The sequence below is a fragment of the Lytechinus variegatus genome, chromosome 11 (assembly GCF_018143015.1).
Source record: "Lytechinus variegatus isolate NC3 chromosome 11, Lvar_3.0, whole genome shotgun sequence".
Classification (NCBI taxonomy): domain Eukaryota; kingdom Metazoa; phylum Echinodermata; class Echinoidea; order Temnopleuroida; family Toxopneustidae; genus Lytechinus; species Lytechinus variegatus.
The window spans coordinates 19,823,150-19,843,742 of record NC_054750.1 but is presented as its reverse complement, the minus strand read 5'-3'; the positions used below and the strand labels follow the sequence as shown (position 1 = coordinate 19,843,742).

General features: G+C 36.3%; 1 protein-coding gene across 1 annotated transcript in view; it reads right to left on the bottom strand.

The window, feature by feature from the left end:
• Window positions 1-20,062, bottom strand: part of LOC121423865 (WD repeat-containing protein 36-like) — a 34,829-nt gene extending 14,767 nt beyond the window's left edge. The window contains exons 1-11 of the mRNA XM_041619378.1: window positions 19,829-20,062; window positions 10,920-10,947; window positions 9,245-9,345; window positions 8,384-8,501; window positions 7,445-7,577; window positions 5,914-5,968; window positions 5,064-5,196; window positions 4,223-4,398; window positions 3,492-3,612; window positions 2,295-2,444; window positions 525-673 (exon numbers count right to left, since the gene is read on the bottom strand). Coding sequence (XP_041475312.1) covers window positions 525-673; window positions 2,295-2,444; window positions 3,492-3,612; window positions 4,223-4,398; window positions 5,064-5,196; window positions 5,914-5,968; window positions 7,445-7,577; window positions 8,384-8,501; window positions 9,245-9,345; window positions 10,920-10,947; window positions 19,829-19,981 — 1,317 coding nt within the window. The 5' untranslated portion in view covers window positions 19,982-20,062. The remainder of the gene's footprint in view (window positions 1-524; window positions 674-2,294; window positions 2,445-3,491; window positions 3,613-4,222; window positions 4,399-5,063; window positions 5,197-5,913; window positions 5,969-7,444; window positions 7,578-8,383; window positions 8,502-9,244; window positions 9,346-10,919; window positions 10,948-19,828) is intronic.
• Between the last annotated feature and the right edge of the window lie 531 nt (window positions 20,063-20,593).

The following is a 20,593-nucleotide window of genomic DNA, read 5'->3' as shown; positions in this document are numbered from 1 at the left end:
AGATATGAAATGAACTATGTTTACACAAAGATGGGAAACTTAGAGTATCAACGTGATGACGTCACCATTTTTTTCATTGCTATTTAACTAATTATCTAGGAGCATGATATAAAACATCAAGAGTCTCAATTAGGTAGAAATTAGTTGACAGGGCCCAAGGTATGCTCAGGACTAAGCCTGAGTCTTTACATTTATTTTGAAACATGTTTAAAAACTATTAATAACCAGGCGTTTAGGGTTAACCAGCAGGGGTAAAGAACACCATAATTTGCTGAAATGTCACATTTTGCACCTTACATCCATAAAATGGCCATCTACTTTCTATACTTCCTTGCATTGTTTTCATTTAGTTAGAAAATATCAACACAATGACAAGTATCCACTTTTTCTTGACTGTGAAAGATCGTTTTATGATGTTACACTCGGTCAACACCGTGAAAGTCTACATGTGGGACTACATTATTGACATTGTTGTGATCCTGTGTCCTGGTATTACATATAGGAAATGTTGTAGAATCCCTCACCATCGCCTGGACACCCGGAACTCCTTTGAAGCGATCATGTTTGATTTTATGCTTGCCCATATTGCTCTTCTGGTAGTTCCACGTCGTCACCATAGGGGTGCCCCGATGACAGGCGGCAATACCATCCCAGTCACTCTCACGACTTGTTTCTGAAGAAAATGAAAGGTAAAAGAGTATCAAAATGATGATGTATTGAAAAACTGTTTTTTTTTGTATGTCAGCATGTTTGATACCATATTTAGGTTGAACATGATGGTTGACGCACACAACCCAAATTTTGTGGGAATCAGTAGATTGGGGCCCGAGATATGACATCATGAATACATAATTAGCCTGACTAAAGTCAATGTAGTGTTGGTCTGGTACATAACATTTAGAACCAGGCCAATAGTACATTGATTTTGATTGGGCATATGTATTCATGGGGCAAGATATACCAAACATGGATTGTGAGAGAATTTCTTCATGCTTTACTGAAATATGGTATAAAACATGCTATAATGCATAATTAATGAAGTCACACTTCAGTGGCCCTGGTAGTTATAGAAACGGTTACACTTCGTAATTCCGAAACACCTAAATTGCCTATACCTCGATGTTCGTTAATCCGAAAACATAAAAGGGTTCATTAAAGGGGAAGTTCACCCTGAAGAAAACTTTGTTGTAAAAATAGCAGAAAAAATAGTAAAAAATATTGATGAAGGTTTGAGGAAAATCCGTTAAAGAGTAAGAAAGTTATTAGAGTTCAAAATTGTTGATTTGTGACGTTATAAACGGGCAGCTGCCCCATGTGTTATGTAATATAAAATGTATGAATTCAAATTTTGTATGGTTCCTGATGACTTAATTTTGCTTTCTTTTTATGATCGGGTGTGAAACGATTTGTCTATTGATATACAAAAGTTACAGTGAAAACAATTTTCAATTTTCTGAGAAAATGACATTTCGTCGATTTTTTACCATTCGCTATGTAGGAATGCTGCTCGCATATGACGTCACAAATCAAATAATTGAAATTCTAATAACTTTTTAATTATTTGATAAATTTTTCTCAAACCTTCGGCAATATTTCTTATTATTTGTTCTGCTATTTTTACAATAAACTTTTTGTCAGGGTGAACTTCCCCTTTAATCCGAACAATTGTGGCGTTATTTCGAAAGTTCAATAATCCGAAAACGAAATAAGGTTCGAAGTTCCGAAAGTTCGTTAGTCCGAAAACGAAATAAGGTTCATTGTTCCGAAGGCTCGTTAATCTGAAAATGAAATAAAGTTCGTTGTTCCAAAGGGTCGTTAGTCCGAAAACGAAATAAGGTTCGCTAATCGTTATGCTTTCGGAATGACGAACCTTCGGAATTACGAACCTCATTTCGTTTTTGGATTAACGAACCATCAGAAATCTCACTTTGTGACGTTATAAACATCGGAAATCTCACTTTGGATTAACGAACCGTCGAATCTCACTTTGTTTTCGGACTAACGAACCTCATTTCGTTTTCATACTTACGAACCTTCGGAAATACGAACCTTCAGAATAACGAAGCTTCGGAATTACAAATGTATGCGGTGGAAATGTTGGCAAAAAGTGATTAAAAGTGCTTTCATATTGTCTAAATTCAAAGGGAACATCTATGCAAGTGATTTTCATGAGGACGAATACTAGGAAAAAGAAACTATTTTTGGTGTCATATCAAAGAGTCAGTGATCCTCGTGTCCACCAATGACCCAGTGTCCACACTGTAATAAATTTCCTCAATGACCTTTGACCTTACCTGCAGCAAAGCATGTGATAGCTCTCATTTGTTTCCATCCTTTCTTACTGTCTTTCTTCTTCCCTGGTGCCTTGTCGTAAGCCGCTACACCAAGGTCTTTGTTATGCTTGTCATGGACCGTAGAGAAGGATTTCAGTGTACCATCTTGACCTGGTAAATTAAAATGATAATAATGATTACATTTATAAAGCACTTAATACTTTATGTTTCTTAATACATAATGTGATTATTATTACCCCAGTCATCCGATCATCGGAAGCGCGGTAGCTCAGTCGGTAGAGCGGGGGATTCATATTCCGGTGACCCGGTTCGATTCCCACTTGGTGCGCTAGTGCCCTTTGGTAAGGCATTAATCCTCAGTACCAGGTCCTTCGGAGAGGACCTTAAGCCGTCGGTCCTCTGGTTGTTCACTTACAATCATTCATGCTTTCTTAGCAATCAGGTAAAAAATTACCACCAATCACAATCTTTGTATGCCTGCACACGATGCATTCACTTATACACTCACTGGGGAGCATTCTAACAACAGTGCCAAAACTCACTTGTTCGGCACACTCCATAGGTTTTCACATCGTACAGGGTTCCCCATTTAGCAAAGTGTGGATAAATGCCTTGCCAAAGGACACACGACGCTCTGATTATAAGGCGAGAGAGTCAGAACTGCTACATTACAAAGCTTTCACAAAAAAATAAAAACACAAATGAATTGTAATGTGCACTTTCCATCTCAATTGGATGATCAAGGCACTTCAGAGCAAATTAACAAAAAATAAAAGTTCATGAGGGGTGGTACTTATGTAGAAAAGACTTTTGCAACTAGGGGAATATCCATTCACATGATGGACATTGTATTCTATTACCAGAGCTGCCCAATTTTCATTTCCTCATTCAAGGCAGAATCCATCCAGGGTCTCGTAACAAATTGTTAGCAATTAATCGTACACTAGATTTCCACAATTGATTGTACATTGTAGTCAATGCAATCAATTGTAGAAAAATGTCTACGATCATTGCTAAGCTTTGTGTTACCGGCCCCAGATATCAGGAAGATAGTGAAAAAAAAAGAAAAAAAAAATTGAAAATCTGTATTTTTCTGGATAAATTCATTCATCTATCAGGAAGGTCTTCTGAGAAAAAAGGAAGATCATAGAGGATTTTAGCCTTGAGCTGATCTCACAAAAGAAAATGTCAGCCTACCTGCACTCAGAATGGTTTTGCCCATTTTGCCATAATACTTGATACTGGTTGGTGGAGCACTGTGACCTTTCCTCAATCTCAGTATTCTACCACTTCCATCAGGTTGGTCAAATATCCATACCTTCATGTAGTAGGATAAGAAAAATTATTATCATCAAATTCACCATACTGCTATAAAAATCATCTCAATTATCCATATCATTTTATCTATTATCATGATGGTGATGACATTCATCATCATCCTTGAGATCAATTTCATCATCATCATCAGCAGCAGCAGCATCACTATCACCACCATCATCATCATCACCATCAACATCATCATCAGCAGCATCACTACTACCACCACCACCATCATCATCATCATCATCATCATCATCATCATCAACATCATCATCAACATCATCATCAGCAGCAGCAGCACTACCACCACCATCACCACCATCATCATCATCATCATCATCATCATCATCATCATCATCAGAGTAATGAAATAATCCTCATCCCCATTATCATTTTCCACTGTTATTACGATCAATATCAACATCATTATCTCCATTGTAATTCTCATTACCATCATCTGTTTTGTAATCCTCCTACCCCTTATCCTCCTCTTTCTAATCGTCTTCTTCATCATCATCATCATCATCCCCATGATCATGTATAAATGTCACATAAACAAAAGAAAGTCTCTCCAAAATTTTATCCCATCAGGAGCATTAGAAACCAACCTTGAGAGTATTGTCCCCACCATTGGTGACTAGAATAGGCTCGGACGTGAGGAATGAGACAGCAGCGACAGCCCCAGAATGAACATGCCTCATCTGGGCCTGTAGGCGGCGCTCTTCCAGATTCCAGACTGCAAGATGACCTGCCGTACTCCCAGTCACCATAATTGGATTGCCGTCTGGAGAAAGACAGGCGATGCATATCATAATGGAAGAAAAAAAAGAGAGTAACTCTTCCCAGAATATTTTTTATCATTCTGGTACATGTAAATTCCTTTAGCAATGCATACTTTCTCAGCTATGAAATAATAATGAATTGAAATCTTGTACCTAATGGATCACTGATGTAAAAAAAAAGAAAAGAGAAAAATCAAGTCTTTTCAAAGGGCATATTTAACTAGTACTTGTCAATTACTCATGAAGCAATTAATATTGTATAATAGAATGTTCACTATTTATTATAGTAAATTGTACCTAATACGCAAGAAAATGGGATGCTAAATGTCAAACATTTGTATCTTTACATGGGTCAAGAAAAGGTGACGTCATTATAAAAATTAAAATTCAACGTATTGTACGAGTCTAGTTAATGATGAAGGTCAGGGCTTAATAACTGCGCATTGTCATTATTCTCCCCATTCATTTAACATGGACTTTACCCTCCAAAAATAAAAAGTTATATTGCACATATGTACAATATAACTATTTGAAGGGAGGTCACGTGGTACCAATTTAGCCAATCACAGCTCATAGTTAACTACCACTATTTAATATTAGACAATATGAGAAGACCGCCTGTGGATAAAAGATATAAAGAGGGTATAAACCAAAAGAGAAGACATACCTGTGCGAAAGGCGATGTCCGTTACGGGCCCCCAGTCTTGGGTGAACGTGACGATGGTCTCATCATACTTGATGTTGTGAAGGATGATCTTACCATTGGCAAGACCAATAGCTACTACATCAACAGCTGGAGACTGTTACCATGGAGATGAAAAAAAAACATGTCAGACAAGCACTGATACATGTATCATTGAATTTCATTTGAATCACTAATTACTGAATTCTGCAATTCAAGTAGACAATGAGTTGGATCATAATTTAAAATATTTTAATTTATCAACATCAACAGACTTTAAAAGAAAAATACTATCACTCTCATTTATAATACATTGTAGTTTTTTAAATAAAAAATCATGGATCAATTGTTTGATATCTATTATTAAGACTGTAGATTATTACTTTACAACAATCAATACACCTCAAATTATATGTAAAATCATAGGAGCTGGTTCGTTCGGATTAAACAAAATAACTAGGGATGATTTATTGTCAGCACACAGAACTCGTCCCTTTAATCCTTACTCTGATCAGACTGTAACTGGGAGACCAGACCACTCAAGAAAACTTACAAAATTATCTATTGTTGGATTTGTAATATTTTGTGTATCTCTTTTCTATCTTTTTCATGCAACATAATTAATGTCCATATGTTATGAAAATGTTGATTGTGTAATACTAATTATTTCCCTTCAAACTTGTATTGAAGGCAAACCTTTTTCAAGTTCTATAGAATATATGTATAAAAGAACATGTAGCATGGGTCATTATTTGCACAAACATAAAGAATTATTGTTCTTACAAAAAGCGCTAAATTCATCAACAATTTGAACGACACAACAAGTAATATTCACCTGCTTGATAACTGTTATTGGAGAATCCAAGTTCTGAAAAGTATACAGCAATTTACTGTGAGAGACAAAGCATAGGGGTGAAGAGAATCGGATTGTTTACTTGTAGACATTTGATTAAAGGTATTGTTTAACTTTGTGAGCAGCCGATTTAAAAAATTCTCAAACCAAGATGAAACATGTGTACAAGTGCATGTATTAGAACTAGTAAACCCTGAAAACAACCATTATTGAGAATGAAAAGCTAAAACTACAAGGCAAACCCTGATTTTGTAAATAGGTGTCTTATAGACGCCTAAATAGTACACATAAGTGTATGGGATGAAATTAAGATAGTGTTTCCGGTCACTTTATATTTCAATTTTTGAAGCACTAAAAAATTATTTTCGAACGCAATTTTTTCTGGGCTTCACTTTTGTGACATATCACAGACACAGGTGACAAGTGTGACCTTCTAGCTCAGATCTTTTTTAAGTCAAACCAATGTTAACCAATCACTTTAAAGCATGTGAAGAATCATACTGTACATCCACTATCAATCGTTGCAGGAGAAACTGTTAGTCATGAAAGTAGCAGCGAATTTCATACACTCTTGGAACAGGTTGCATAAGATAATACAACTTAGAAATATTGTTTAATAGTCGGAGAAGTGGAGCTTTGTATGTGACTCCTTTGTATAATGTGTCCAGTTAGATTAAAAATGACATCATACAGTATATGGAGGTTATCTCGTGTAATACAAACACCTGTAGCATAGGTTTTGGGGAAAAAAGTTCAGAAATGGCTAAAATATCACATTTTAAAGGTCAAGTCCACCTCAGAAAAATATTGATTTGAATCAATAGAGAAAAATCAGACAAGCACAATGCTGAAAATTTCATCAAATCGGATGTAAAATAAGAAAGTTATGACATTTCAAAATTTCGCTAATTTTTAACAAAATAGTTATATGAACGAGCCAGTTAAATCCAAATGAGAGAGTTGATGATGCCACTCACTCACTATTTCTTTTGTTTTTCATTGTTTGAATTATACAATATTTCAATTTTTACGAATTTGACAATTACGACCCCCTTGCCTGAAGCACAAAATGTTAAAATAATGGAATTCCACGTTCAGGGAGGAATGAAACTTCATTTCACATGACAATGACGAGAAAATCAAAATATTTCATAATTCAAACAATAAAAAACAAAAGAAATAGTGAGTGAGTGACATCATCGACTCTCTCATTTATATTTAACTGTCTCGTTCATATAACTATTTTGTTAAAAATTAGCGAAACTTTGAAATGTCATAACTTTCTTATAATATACATCCGATTTTGATGAAATTTTCAGTACTATGCTTGTTGATTTTTTTCTCTTTTTATTCAAATTAAGTTTTAGTTTGTGTGGACTTGTCCTTTAAAGAGGTTGTAAATTGGCCCTTTTAGCCCTGCTGCCAGTCAATATCTATATGTGTATAAAATAATAACGAATAATGAAATTTCATCATTATACAACATTCAGTATATGAACAAAAAAGTTCTTACTTAGATTTGATATTCCACAGTTGCATGCCACCTTGATGACTTCCAAGCAATATCTTGTTGAGGTATGTTGCCGGGTGCATCAGGGCCGATATTCTGAAGACATCGTTATCAAATGGGAGGTCTAAATAGAGCTCTAGGATGAAACAGTTGACACAAAATAAGCAGCAATATCTTATTGGTGTTACCAAAGCCTCGTCTCATAATGCATAGTAATTGATCATATATCTATTTTCACGCCTGCCTACATTGTTCATTATGAATAATAAAGAATACATATCAACTGCATGATTAATCACCAAGCTTTATGCAATGTTATGTGACAGAATCCAATAAAATGAACACCATGTGTTTGTATGAATGAATGAAAAATATGTGCCAAGTGGATCTAGAGGAAAGTGTGTAATTGCTGAGAAATAGATAAGATAAACATGGTTTTCCAGCAAGGTGTAAAGTCCTTTTTTTGAGCATTGATAATGTACTGTCCCATGAGTGCTTATCCGTGTTTGTGAACTTAGTTGTGATTATTTTCCAGCTTAGTTTTGTGATTTCAGATTAATGTTTAGGCAAATGAAACAGATCTAGATCTCTGTTGATAATGTGACAATAAGCATAGATTTTAAAGACTCTATCATGAAATAATTGTTTGCTGTAACTACAATTAGCTTTAACATGTTGTCTCCCGGTGAAGCTGTTCAGAAATTACAAGCTACTTCACAAATGACCCTTTCTTGATACAAATTATTTTCACTAAATTTTCATTGGTGTGGATTTAGCAATAAAGGAAGGATCACTGGTCATTTATAAAGTTGCTCGTAACTTAAGAACAGCTGTATAAAACACCCACCTGGAATAAGATTGCATTTACAAAGCCTTTGGAAAGTAAATGAACTTGGTCCTTACGAGGTTAAAACAATACTTTTATTTTAAATGAATACTAACCTTCAGATTGAATATCCCAGATCTTGAGATTACTGTCTGCATCAACACTAACAAGGTGATCACCAAAGGGCAGCAATAGATGAACGTCGGAGTCGTGACCTGTGTACGTGTGAACGACCTAGATGAATGAATGAAAGAAACAATGAGAAACTGATACATCATTCATACTAATAATTTTACCTGGATTAGTCTAAAAACTTGGGTTGAAGTTACCTATTGAGGCAATATTCATACAATAATTTAGCCCAGGATAGTTGAAAGTTGAAAACACAAAATAATACAGGCATATTCACACTAAACCTTTAATCTAGGTTAGTCTAGTTACTACATGTAAGTTGAAATGTACTGAGGCAACACTTTATAGTCACATAAGGTCATAAATTAACCTGTTCTGTTACAACTTTTTTTCACATATGTCTATCCACAGTTAAAAACCATAACTTTAGAACAAACTTTAAATTGAACCCGAATGCAGAATAAAGGCATTGAAATTTAAGTCCATATCTATCAAGCGTCTTTTCTCTGTTAAGATTACAACATCTCTCAATACCTGTCTTACTCCTCCAATTTTGATGCACTGCTTGGCTATTCCACAGTTACTCATTTACATGGTTACTCAAGTTACAGTTATTCACGTTACAGTTTTTCTTCATCATTTTTATAAAAAATTGTATTTTTTAATGATTTTGATAGTCATCACCGTGTCAAAGATTGTTTGAAGGAAGAGAAATTAAAATCCCACCAATCAACTGTGAAGAATTTTTCTCTCATAAAACAAAGTCATTTTTTGGTTACTCATGTTACATCACCTGAGCAGGTTGCAATATTTTGTGTAAGTTGTGTAAACACTATAGAACCTACCTTCTGTCCGAGTGTAAACGCCCTTACAACATTCTTGCAGGCCGTGTAGGCCAGAAAGGCATCGGCAACGAGGCAAGTGATATCATCTGGGTGGGTGTCACCTAAAAATATGGGGAATCAGATGTCAGATTTCAGCCAAGCTTTGTGAAAATTACTAACATGCATGCTTGATAGTATGACTGCAACGATGGAGAAAGGTTCAGTGACATTTGCTCAAACAATTGCTCTTGTGAAAAATAGGCCCTCCCCCAAAAAAAAATAAAACCCTCCTCCACCACAGTTCTAGCCCTTAGTATACCCTTGTATTATTCTGAGAAAAAAACTTCTAACCCATCATGCACCACTTCGTATTCAGTTAAATGAGGGGCATTTTTGTTACAGGATGAAATGTTCTTAAGATCACTTAACAGACAAGGCCTTTGTGACCTGACATATATACCAATATTAAAATGGTATTAATTACGGTTTTATGATACTTGCTCCAGCGACAATTTTTTCGATAAAAAAAATCTGCACATTAACCCTATCTAGGCCGGGGGGGCCTCGGAGGCCCCCCCTCAACGAATCGCGCGATATTTTCGCCGTGCGAAATTTTTTGACCACGCCGCTCGCTGAATTTTTACTTTCAAGTCTTGCGCAACTTTTGAGACCAATTTTGCGTCACCCGGGTATGTGGTTCCGAAATTACACAACATTATGTAAGTGCATGTCAGACCGAAAATTGCTCAAAAACGTGATTTCGTGTACAAAGTCAATGCAAATTGTGATTTCAACCAAAATTCATAAATGTATGATTATTTTTAGTTTTGCCAGTCTAAATGTATTCATTTTATGATTTTTATAATCACAGAAGAGTCCCCAACAAATTTCATTGAAAAAACAATGAAAAACAAAAGGTCAAAAAAACAAAGAAATACATAAGAAATTGCAAAAAACAATATAATACATAAGAAAATGATTTTATATCACAATTTTTTTCATGTACTCTTGCTAAGGACACCACAAAGAGTTTCTATACAAAAAATTAGTACATTTGGAGCTTTATTTAGGGAGTTAGAGGAAAAAGTATGATTTTGCATACTAATTACGCATAAATTAGCATAATCACTTAATAGCGATTCGCATGAAATAAATTACTATACAATCTTGTAGATTATGTCCCAGACAACCCGCGTGCCAATTTTCGGCGCGATCGCGCGGTCGACGGCCGAGATCTTAGGGGGGGGCCTGGGAGGCCCCCCCCCCCGGCCATAGGAACTCCCAAAATACCCCGGCCTAGATAGGGTTAAGCCAAACATAAAACATATGCCCTCTGAGATAATAAGACCAGAACAAATGTAAACCTTAATTACATCACTTTTTTTTCAAATAGGCAGATAATGTTTATCATTGCAAAATACATTCCTTCTAAATGCATTACAGATTCATATGTGTTGATTTTGGAATTATATTTGTCAAAGAAATTAAAAAAAATTATTAAAATTGTTGATTGAAAATGAACTACTTCAATGCCTGTTAGCAAAGTTAAAAAGACTGGCACTAGCCCAAGCCGAATAATGGAGCAATTGAGACAAGCTGGTTTTACAAGCTCCGAAGTTGTTGGAACATAATAACAGATAAATCTCACATTCCCCAAATACACATTTACAAGAAAACAAACCATCTCAATACTTACTAACAGCTACGATCCCCAACTTTGAAACCTGAAACACAAAGTGAGATAACAATATGAGATGAATAATTGTATTCTCATAGAAAAAAACAGAATCAGAATAATTTGATTAATTTAACAATTAAAATAGGTGAATACCTAATGATTTTTTGTAAGAGCGATATTCTTTTGCACGTAAGTTTGTATCAGATCTAATCAGATTCTGTGCCATTTCCATTTCTATCCTTGAAATTTTCAGCAAGCCAGACAATTGAAACCACATGTGTTGTCTTGTCTGTCCATTAATGCCCAAAATCACTACATTGATTATTATGGCAATTGTACGTCAAGAATGACTTGACCTGAAGATTTTGCTGGGACCGATGGGTGCAATACACCGGGTGAACACCCTCAAATTGATTTTCTCTTTATTGTTGGTGAAAGAGAATAAAGATGGTAGAGAAGGATTATCAAAGATATCATGTTTGATGCAGCTGTGGGTAGAAGTGGTTTCTAATTGTTATTATATATTTTTTTATGATGATGCCTGCAAGTGAAGTGTGGTTGTGTGAAATGCAAATTATGGTTTGAGAGTTTCATCTTTATTTGTATCTTTGTTTTATTAATTTGTTTACTATAAAGTTTTAAGTAGTTATTCTTACAACTTATGATTTGAACATTCATGTACCACTTTATCACACCTTTTACATGTAGTTTGCTATTACACATCATAAAAACTATCAAGGTGTTCTAGGACAATGAATACTCCATATTCTACAGGAGAATGGAAGATTTCATTGGTTTCGAGTGCACAGAGGCAGGCCTCACAACCAACATCTCTTAAAAAATAAGCCAAATACTCTGGCGAATGGGATGGTTGCAGAACTTGCCTCAGTCATGAACAGTGAGTGACCTATGGAAAAGCTTAGGTACGGAGTTAAAATGCAATCCTGTATCACTCAATTCAGCGAGGGTGAAGGAGAAGTGTTCCAAGCTGAAGAAGAATGCAACAACTACTGGGAAGAAGGCCCTTGAAGAGTATTTAGCGATGACATTCAACCTCCCTCAACGCAGAGAGACTAAGCAGAAGATGGAATCCTGTAAGGCACAACTGGTGTAGAAATTGTATAGGTCTTGTCAGAAGCTTGGAAACATAAAAAAATAAAGAAGAAGAAAGTGTGCGTCATCTGCAGAAAATGTTGGAGGAGTGTGAGAGGAAACGATTAGATAGAACTGCTTCCATGAAATTGAAAGCTTTGTATTCCATCATTGGAGAAATTGGATGCCCGAAAGATGTCATTCAGAACTTTAAGAGACTTGAAACCAGCCGGTTTATGTGGCGATGTACATTTCAGGCCCTGAATTCCACCTACACTCGAGTCAAGTCACTGCATAGCAGAGAAATTAACAGATGTAAACTGTATAAATCCAGACTTGATCGCCCAAGATCTAAAGAGCAAAGAACCCTGACGTAAACAGGACCAGCAAAGACCACCTGCTACTCTTGGACATGTAGATTATATAGATGATCTTCATAGAAATATTGGTGAGTTTGAACAAAGAAAACTTCACCAAACCACTTTGTACGAAGGAAGGAAATGAATATTCAAGCAGTATCAGACAAGTCTCGTACATGTACTTCGTTCAGGTCAGCATATTCTGTTGTCTAACAATCAACCAAAACAAAATTTACTGCTTAACAATTACATGAAATATACTAAAACAGGGTTTCTGAAAGTGAAAGCATATCATCACACAACACCGAAATTTTCAAGGTTTTCTATTAAAGTATCAAGAAAAGTGGTAATGATGTAAAGAAGTGAAAATCATATTTCGATTAACAATTCATTGAAAATGTGAAGTTATATGTCTTACATATAAGGGCAGAATCTATGCGTTACTTCTGAAATGAAGACCTAATCAAGAAAAAAGGTAAGAGAGGGATTAGAAGGTGAACATAGCCTAACCCTGAAATACGATGGAACAACGAAAGACCGCCTGGGACACCTAGCGGAGATAGAGGTGGCAACAAGATCAGCAACCTTCCTGACAGGTGTTCACCAGCAACCAGGGGGCACAGCAGCTGACTACATGAATTCCATAAAGGAGTCATGTGAAGAAGTTGAGAAAGATCTTCTCAGAAAAGTCAAGAACACTATGACTGATCGATGTACAACAAATTCAGCAGTTGACAAGGAATTGGAGGAGACTGGGAGTTGTATCAACTCCTTCCGTTGTGCAATGCACCGCTTGCATTCTTTTGCCCGACAAGTTAATAGCATCCTTTGTACCAAAGACAAGAAGAAAGCCTCTGCTTCGGAATCTACATGTATGCCATTCCAGAAATCTGGAGAGAGCAGAATCGAGGCACCTCTTAGAGCGGCTGACAAGATATTGAACAATGCTGCAAGCGGGGACAACATACCTTCATGACACGGGGTTGCCCTCCACTCTACCACACTGGGAGGGAAACAGGAGTTTGGTAATTGTCATTACATGTATGTTCAGGTGCAGTGGTGGAAAACTAGAGTATTTCATCAAGGTGCAGCAGCCTCGGAACAATCTTGAAAGAGCATTTAATAATGCATGGACCTCCTCCTCAAAAGCTGAATTGAGATGCCTTGGTGTTCTTCAGTGTACGGTGATGGAACCCTGGAAGGGCATGGCTGGGAGGGACTAACCGATCCTGGAGATGAACAACTTGTTTCTTCAAGCGCATAACACCCTTCGAGACTGGGAGCAACAAACTCTAGAGCAAAGTCTTTGAGGGTATATCCATCTTCGGACACGGCATCAATGATGGATCATGGGCTTCACTAAGCCAAGTGCCCCCTGAATAGAACAAAGATGTTCAGGCTCTTATAGCAGTCTAGCTGATGCATGGCATCATTGAAGTTTTTGACCGGCAGCTCAGCTCCGAGCTACCCCAAGGCAGGTTCTGGGAACCATCTCCTGAATTGACAGATGATGCTCAGTCTTTCGTTTCAACGAATATCAGCGGGGAGAGGAACCTCGCCCTTTTTTATGCCAGTCTTAATAGAGCATAAAAGATATTGATAGGGAAGGCCGAAAGTAAAGTAATGTTTAAGGCAAATAAAATGAGGAGCTGGCTCGAAGACAAATCCCTAGAAAGAAGGCCAAAAAGGTTAGTGGAGAAAAACAAACAATATAATGAAATAGTGAGGAAAAGAGTCCGAGATAAACAGTAGAAGCAATCTGAGAAGGAAGGAAGGGAGAGATAAAATCACGAAACTGTTTTTTAATGAATTCTTCTTTAAAAATGAAATCAATATCGCAGAAATGTTGGAAATGAAGTTGGACCCCATGTACATGTTTTAGGGCTAGGCCTAGACAGCTGGCAGCCGTCTGTTTCGAGGAGTTTTTTAACATTTTTTTTTTATTTCTCCTCGTACACAGACGGCTCGCTATCGTGCAGCCACCATTAGGGGACTTGCAATGCAAAATCCCCCTCGGGGCTCTTCAATTTTTGTCTTTAATGAATAAAAAAATTGACAATTATTGCAACCAAAATGCAAATTAATATTCCCTCTTGGCATTAATTGCCAAAAAACGGAGAAAAATCAAGTTAAAAGAAACAAAAACAGTGACTTACCTCGGCTGTCACGCAAATTCACTTCCCCGTTTTGTCCGATCTTAAGTACATAAACATATGGCCATTGAGTCCCCTGTACAGATCGCGCTAGAACTTCTGTCTCTGTATTTGGTGAGTGAAGCCAACGGAGTTCAGCTGAACAACCAACATAACAGAGACCGAAGCTTTTGGTCTAGGCTAGGCCTAGATCTTTAGTTTTAGAGGGAAAGTAGAATTCTCGGGGGCGAAAGTTTCTGGTTTTGTATCCGTACGTGGGGGAATATAGGTAGGGCTCCTAGGCGTCAGTGGGAGTGACCATACGTACAGTGTATGACTTTCACTCCCCAGACTTATACTTCAAAACTTGTACATTGAATGAGTGAATATGGTTATGACCACTCCTAGTACCAATGAGGTCCAAACATTACATGTATGGACCTCATAGGCGACATCAGTGCTAAAATTGGGTTAGAGATTTATGTGGATCTAAATTTATTGTAATTTCAACAAAAGTACTAGCTAAATTTGAGGCTTTTGTTGAAATTTTGCTTTAATGATACATTATGCTTCATTAAGTAACAAAAAATTGAAAGAAATGAAGGGAACTTACATTTTGACGACTTTTTCCTGATTTTCTTGGCAGTTGTCCTTCAGTTCTGACTCTCGATCGGACCTGATATGCAGATCACGTATACGCGTTCTCGTCAGGTGATCGGTCGGTTATTCTTTTCGCCAGATGTTGATAATTATATATTTCATAACGCAGCGTTCATCGCAAATTTAGCTGAAAGAGATTGAAGTTGAACAGCGCAAGCTTTAATTTATTCAGAAATAACGTTTGATTGCACAAGTTTCGCCTCGGACATTTAGGATCATTTGGTCCCATATTGGCGTAACTACGGGGGGGGGGGGGGGGGGTGTCCCTACCACCGTCCACAAGCCAGCAATTATCTTTTTTCTCTCTTTTAAACCAAAATGCTTCCCCCAGAAAAAAAAGAACCAGGGTTAAAGAGAAAGACAATTATGATAGAGGAACACAAAATACTTTATTTTTTCAGCTTTTAATGCATCGACTTATAATCAAATATTAAATGGGGCTTAGAACATTTTTTTTAAAAGTCAATTAATAAAAATATTCCGCTCTTCGGGATTTGAGCTTTCATGAAATATCAATCTTTTTCATGATTACCGAAAATACTTCAAATGTCCAAAAAAAAATTATCGGTGTATTAGCTGATACCTTGCGCCCGCCTTAATTATTTTAATGTTGAGATACTTTGCTTTAATTTAATGAATTCCTAAAAGCATTAATTCTCAGATCATTTGTCGCAATCGAATGATTCGATTGGTAAGCTAGTTGTATAATTATTATGATTCATGAATTGTTTAAAATGTGTCTCTCTATCAGTTTTGAATATTTAAAAAATGTCAGCTCGTGCTTTTTGCTCGCAATATTTTGATTAGTAAGAAATTCTTGTGTATGCGAGTTTGATACATAAATAACTAGAGAGAGAGAGGGGGGGTGTCCCTCAGCTACTTGTCCTTGCTTATTCCATATTTTTTTATTATGCTCGTGTTGTGAGTATTTCAAAGTCTTTTCTTTTTCTCACCCTTTTTATTGTCTCGGAGCTTCCCTCTATTTCTTTGCTACGATGTATAGCCCATCTTACTTGTTTCATTTTTTTATGTTCTCATTTCATTGAAAACATAATTATTAAACTGACGTAGAAGACTTTACAACAAAATTTTGATATTGTTTTTTCTTGTTTGTTTGGCTTTCTTTTCTTCTTCTCAGTCCTTTTTCTAATTAGTTTCCCTTTCCTTATTTTATATTATTTCATTTCATGAGGCATCCGCCAACTTATATACAACAACAAACGTTAGAGGCGGATATCCAGTAAGGGGGTGTGGTGGTGTGCCCTCTAAAAAGAGGAAAATAGGAAGGAAAAAAAGCAGGAAGGAGAAAAAATAAGAAAAAAAGACGATGATGGCAATGATGATAATGATGATGAAAATTATCTTGGTGAAGATGATAGTGGTGGTGATGGTGGCGGTGATGATGATGATGATAATAATGATGGTGGTAGTGGTGATAAAGATGAGAATGAAGTTGGTGACGATGATATGATGATGATGTAATTTTGTCTTTAAAAAAATAATAGTGCAAAGGCGAAATCATTTAAAGTTTATTATGAAAATAGCAGAAAAAAATAATTTGAAAAATTGTACGTATGCGTATGGAAAATCTATCCCCCACCAAAAAGAAAAAAAGTGAGATTTTGTTTTGTTATTTGTGACGGCGTAGGCCTATGCGAACAGCTGTGTGATATAATTATGGTAAAAAAAGTAAATGAAATGCCAAGAAATACATGATAATGACTTTTATTGTACATTCAGTATATCAGTAGATAAATTCATACTCGTTCCAAAAAGAAGAAAGTGGGTATATTATGGACCATTAAAAATGGGCAGTTGCTCTATATATTATATTACATAGAATATATAGAGCAACTGCTCGTGTGTAGCGGTAAGTTATTCACCTGATCTACATAATTCATGCGGCGCACGGCGCGTGCGCAATGTTTAATAATTATTGTTGTGAATACAATGAATGTCATCAAAAACATAATAACACAGATCAAATAGTGCCAGCTCGACGCGCAAAATGAGAAAAAAAATATATATTTTCTGCCCTGATAATTTGATAACCCTAACCTAACCCAATTTCTAAGTATTTTTATCATAAACAGGATAACTATATACAATGATTGAAATTAACTTTATATTCTTTTGCGAACAAAATGAATATGAAAGACAGCTTTTTGATAAAGAACACAGTTTTAGAGCGTTAGAGCGCGATTTATACCTACAACCGCTAACATAGGCGGATCCAGGGGGGCCGAGGGGCCCGGGCCCCCCTATTGGCGGAGCAAAAAAAAGAAAAAAAGAAAGGAAAAAAGAAAAGGAGGGAAAAGAGAGGAAAAAAGAAGAAAGGCAAACATAAGAGGAGGAACATGATTAAATGAAATAACATTAGGGGAGGAAAATAATTTTTTTTTAATCTATTTGTTAGGATAAAAAATTTTCGCTCGCGCTTCGCGCCTTATTGTCTTTTAGGGTATTTGCATATCTTGCTCAATATGGAGCTTGAAAAATCAAACTTTGAAGTCATTATACAAAACATATTTCAGCTGGGAATTGAACTTTCATTATTTTGTTTCATTTACAAATTGATTTTTAAAAAGTGCTCTGTAAAAATGTCTGTGTTATCATCTGAACATTATCATTTTCTGCTTGCGCTGCGCGCTCGCAAAATTTGAATTTTCAGGTACGTATTATATTTCCTGTATTCCATAAAGTTCTCAAAAAGTTCCCTATTCAGGTCAGATTGTTAAAACGTATCAGCTAGCGCCGCACGCTATAGCATTTGGATTAGTCGGTTATGTATATCCCAATATTAATTCTAAATCAAACTAATTTGATGACAGTTTATCAAAAAATTCGACTCGCGATTTCTGCTCGCATTGATAGATATATAATGCCTCTTATGCATAATTACAAAGTGCTTTAAATGTCCAGTTTTCAGGCCAAAAAATTAACACATTTCGCGCTCCCATGCGAGAGAAATAGGAAGATGGTCATCAATTTCATATGATGACATAATGCCCTCATAGCATGTTCCGGTCCTATGTAAAAACTCAAAGTAATAAAAAAAAATACATCAGCTCTTTTTTAACTGTGATCCATCACAATTCACAATTTTCCCACAAAGTGTTTGCATTACAGAGCTTAAATTCACCCTTTGTTATATCATATATTTTTAGCTCGCGCTTTGCGCTCTCTTTATTGATTTTCATGATAAGAAAGTTACTTAGAATACCCAAATTCTAGGTCGAAATCTAAAACACACGTTAATTCAGATACGCAGATTGTTCTCTATTTAAATCATTATCCAGTTTCAGATCACAATATCAAAAAGTGTCTGCTCGCGGATAAATAACTTATCCTTTTCATGATAAAACATGAATGGTGCGTCCAGAATCTTTCCCCATAATTTTGTTAACCCATCACATTTCTCCTATTTTCTCCTCCTTTTATTTTCCATTAATTTTTCTTTCATCCACTTTTTTCTGTCCTCTTTTCCCATAATTTATTTTACCCATCACATTTCTCCCTATTTACTCTTCCCTTTTATTTTCCATTAATTTTTCTTTCGTTCACTTTTTTTCTGTCGCCTTTTCCCTTCTAAGTTCTATTTTTTTTCTCGTCTCACCGCTTTTCCTCATCCCCAGCCCTCGATCGACGCCCGTGCAGATTCGCAAACAATATCAAGAGTATGTCTACTTGCAAGGGCGGAAATCTCTCCCCAAAGGTAGGGGGACCAGGGGCTGGAAAATTTGACAAGCAAAAAACAAACAAAAAAAGAAGGTTTATCACCCTCTAAAGAAGGTCATCTTGACCAAAAGAAATTTGACAAGCAAACAAGCAAAAAAAAGGGGGCATGCCAAAAGTAAGATCGTCTCTTCCAAAATACATTTCGAATTTGAACGACATGACCAAAAATAGTAGGGGGACATTTCATAATGTGCCCCCTACTATTTTGGGTGAGGGGACATGTCCCCCGGCCCTGGGGTTTGCGCCCATGTGGGTGGGGGTGTTGCGCCTCCCTATCGGGATCATATCACAGCGAGTATACACTCTTCCATATTGGAAGAGTGTTTACTCGCTGAGATTTCGATCTCACACATAATTTTATAAAAAAAAATAGAACAGCTACGCCTTGAACACAGGCCAAAATGCCTAACGATTTCTCCGCGGCATTAACAACTCTCGTAAAGGGCGCTCCATTTATAAATAACGTTGCATGAACAGCTCTCTATGGCGACAAAATTTACCGCGGAATTGCAGCCAGCAGCGTGGGAAATTGGCAGAAAATTCAAGAAGAGAACCGGTGAGTACCGATTTAACAGTATTCATGTATTAATTAATATTTATTTAATCATAAGAATAATTTTTTTTACGGAAAGAAAGCTTAGTTCTAAGCTAGGGCGGCCCAAATGCGCGTGAGTGGAGTCCCAGTTTCTTAACACGGGTAAGTATTGCGGTGTCACCTAGAGTGGTTATGACGACTGTTAATTCACAAAATATTGCTAAACTTTAAACTTCAATAACTTTATTATTTGTTATCCGATTTTGATGAAATTTTCGGCATTTTGTTAAGTAAATTCTACTCTATGTATTAAGATATAAATATTTTCAGCCTGGACCATCCCTTTAAACGTAGACAAGTCATAGTCATAGACAGTCTCAAACTTGATATTGAATACGTGGGACTACTCACCCGATAAGTGTGAAAGGCTTTTCCGATGGCGGTGATAACATAATGGTCTTTTGATCTGGCATGGTAGCGCATTCCATGTGGAACATTGTTACATACAAATCCCAACGATCTGTATCCTGCAAAAATGTTACTTCCTCGATTATATTTCGCCATAATTGTCACGAACCTCCCGAGCGCTCGAGCAGAAGGCGCACGTGTGGCTAGTGGATTTGCATTACGTTTACAGTTCAGGAAAAATAAAGAGCTAACTTCATTATACAATTCACATAGAATACGCTCATAGCTAGTTGAAGATACGTCTTTATTTTATAAAAACCGAAATTTTATAGTGTCGCTTAGTAAACAAATGGATACCCAGTTTTAGACTTTTCTGGCTGCTTACTAGCTAGTATATTACTAGTATGTAACGTTTAATATGCCCTTTTTAAATTGTTTTAGTTTGATTGTCTTTATAGCTATGGCCAGGTTGGTCAGTAAATTTACTTCATTAGTTCACTTCTATATCTTTAGTTTGTTTTTGGAAGGGTTAAACAGAGTCAAAATCGTATTTTAAGATTTGGATGGGTAATAAGACACAATCCAGTGTATGGTGTTGAAATTGACATTTATTTATTTATTTATTTATTTCATTTCCAGGCAAGAAAACATGACAGCAATAGAAACATTACAACAGAAATGTAAAATTGAGCACCAGCCAATGCCTGGGGATCACCTAAAAGAATTGAAAATTCTGTCGAGAGGTTCTCCACATTGGCTGGTGTCTAC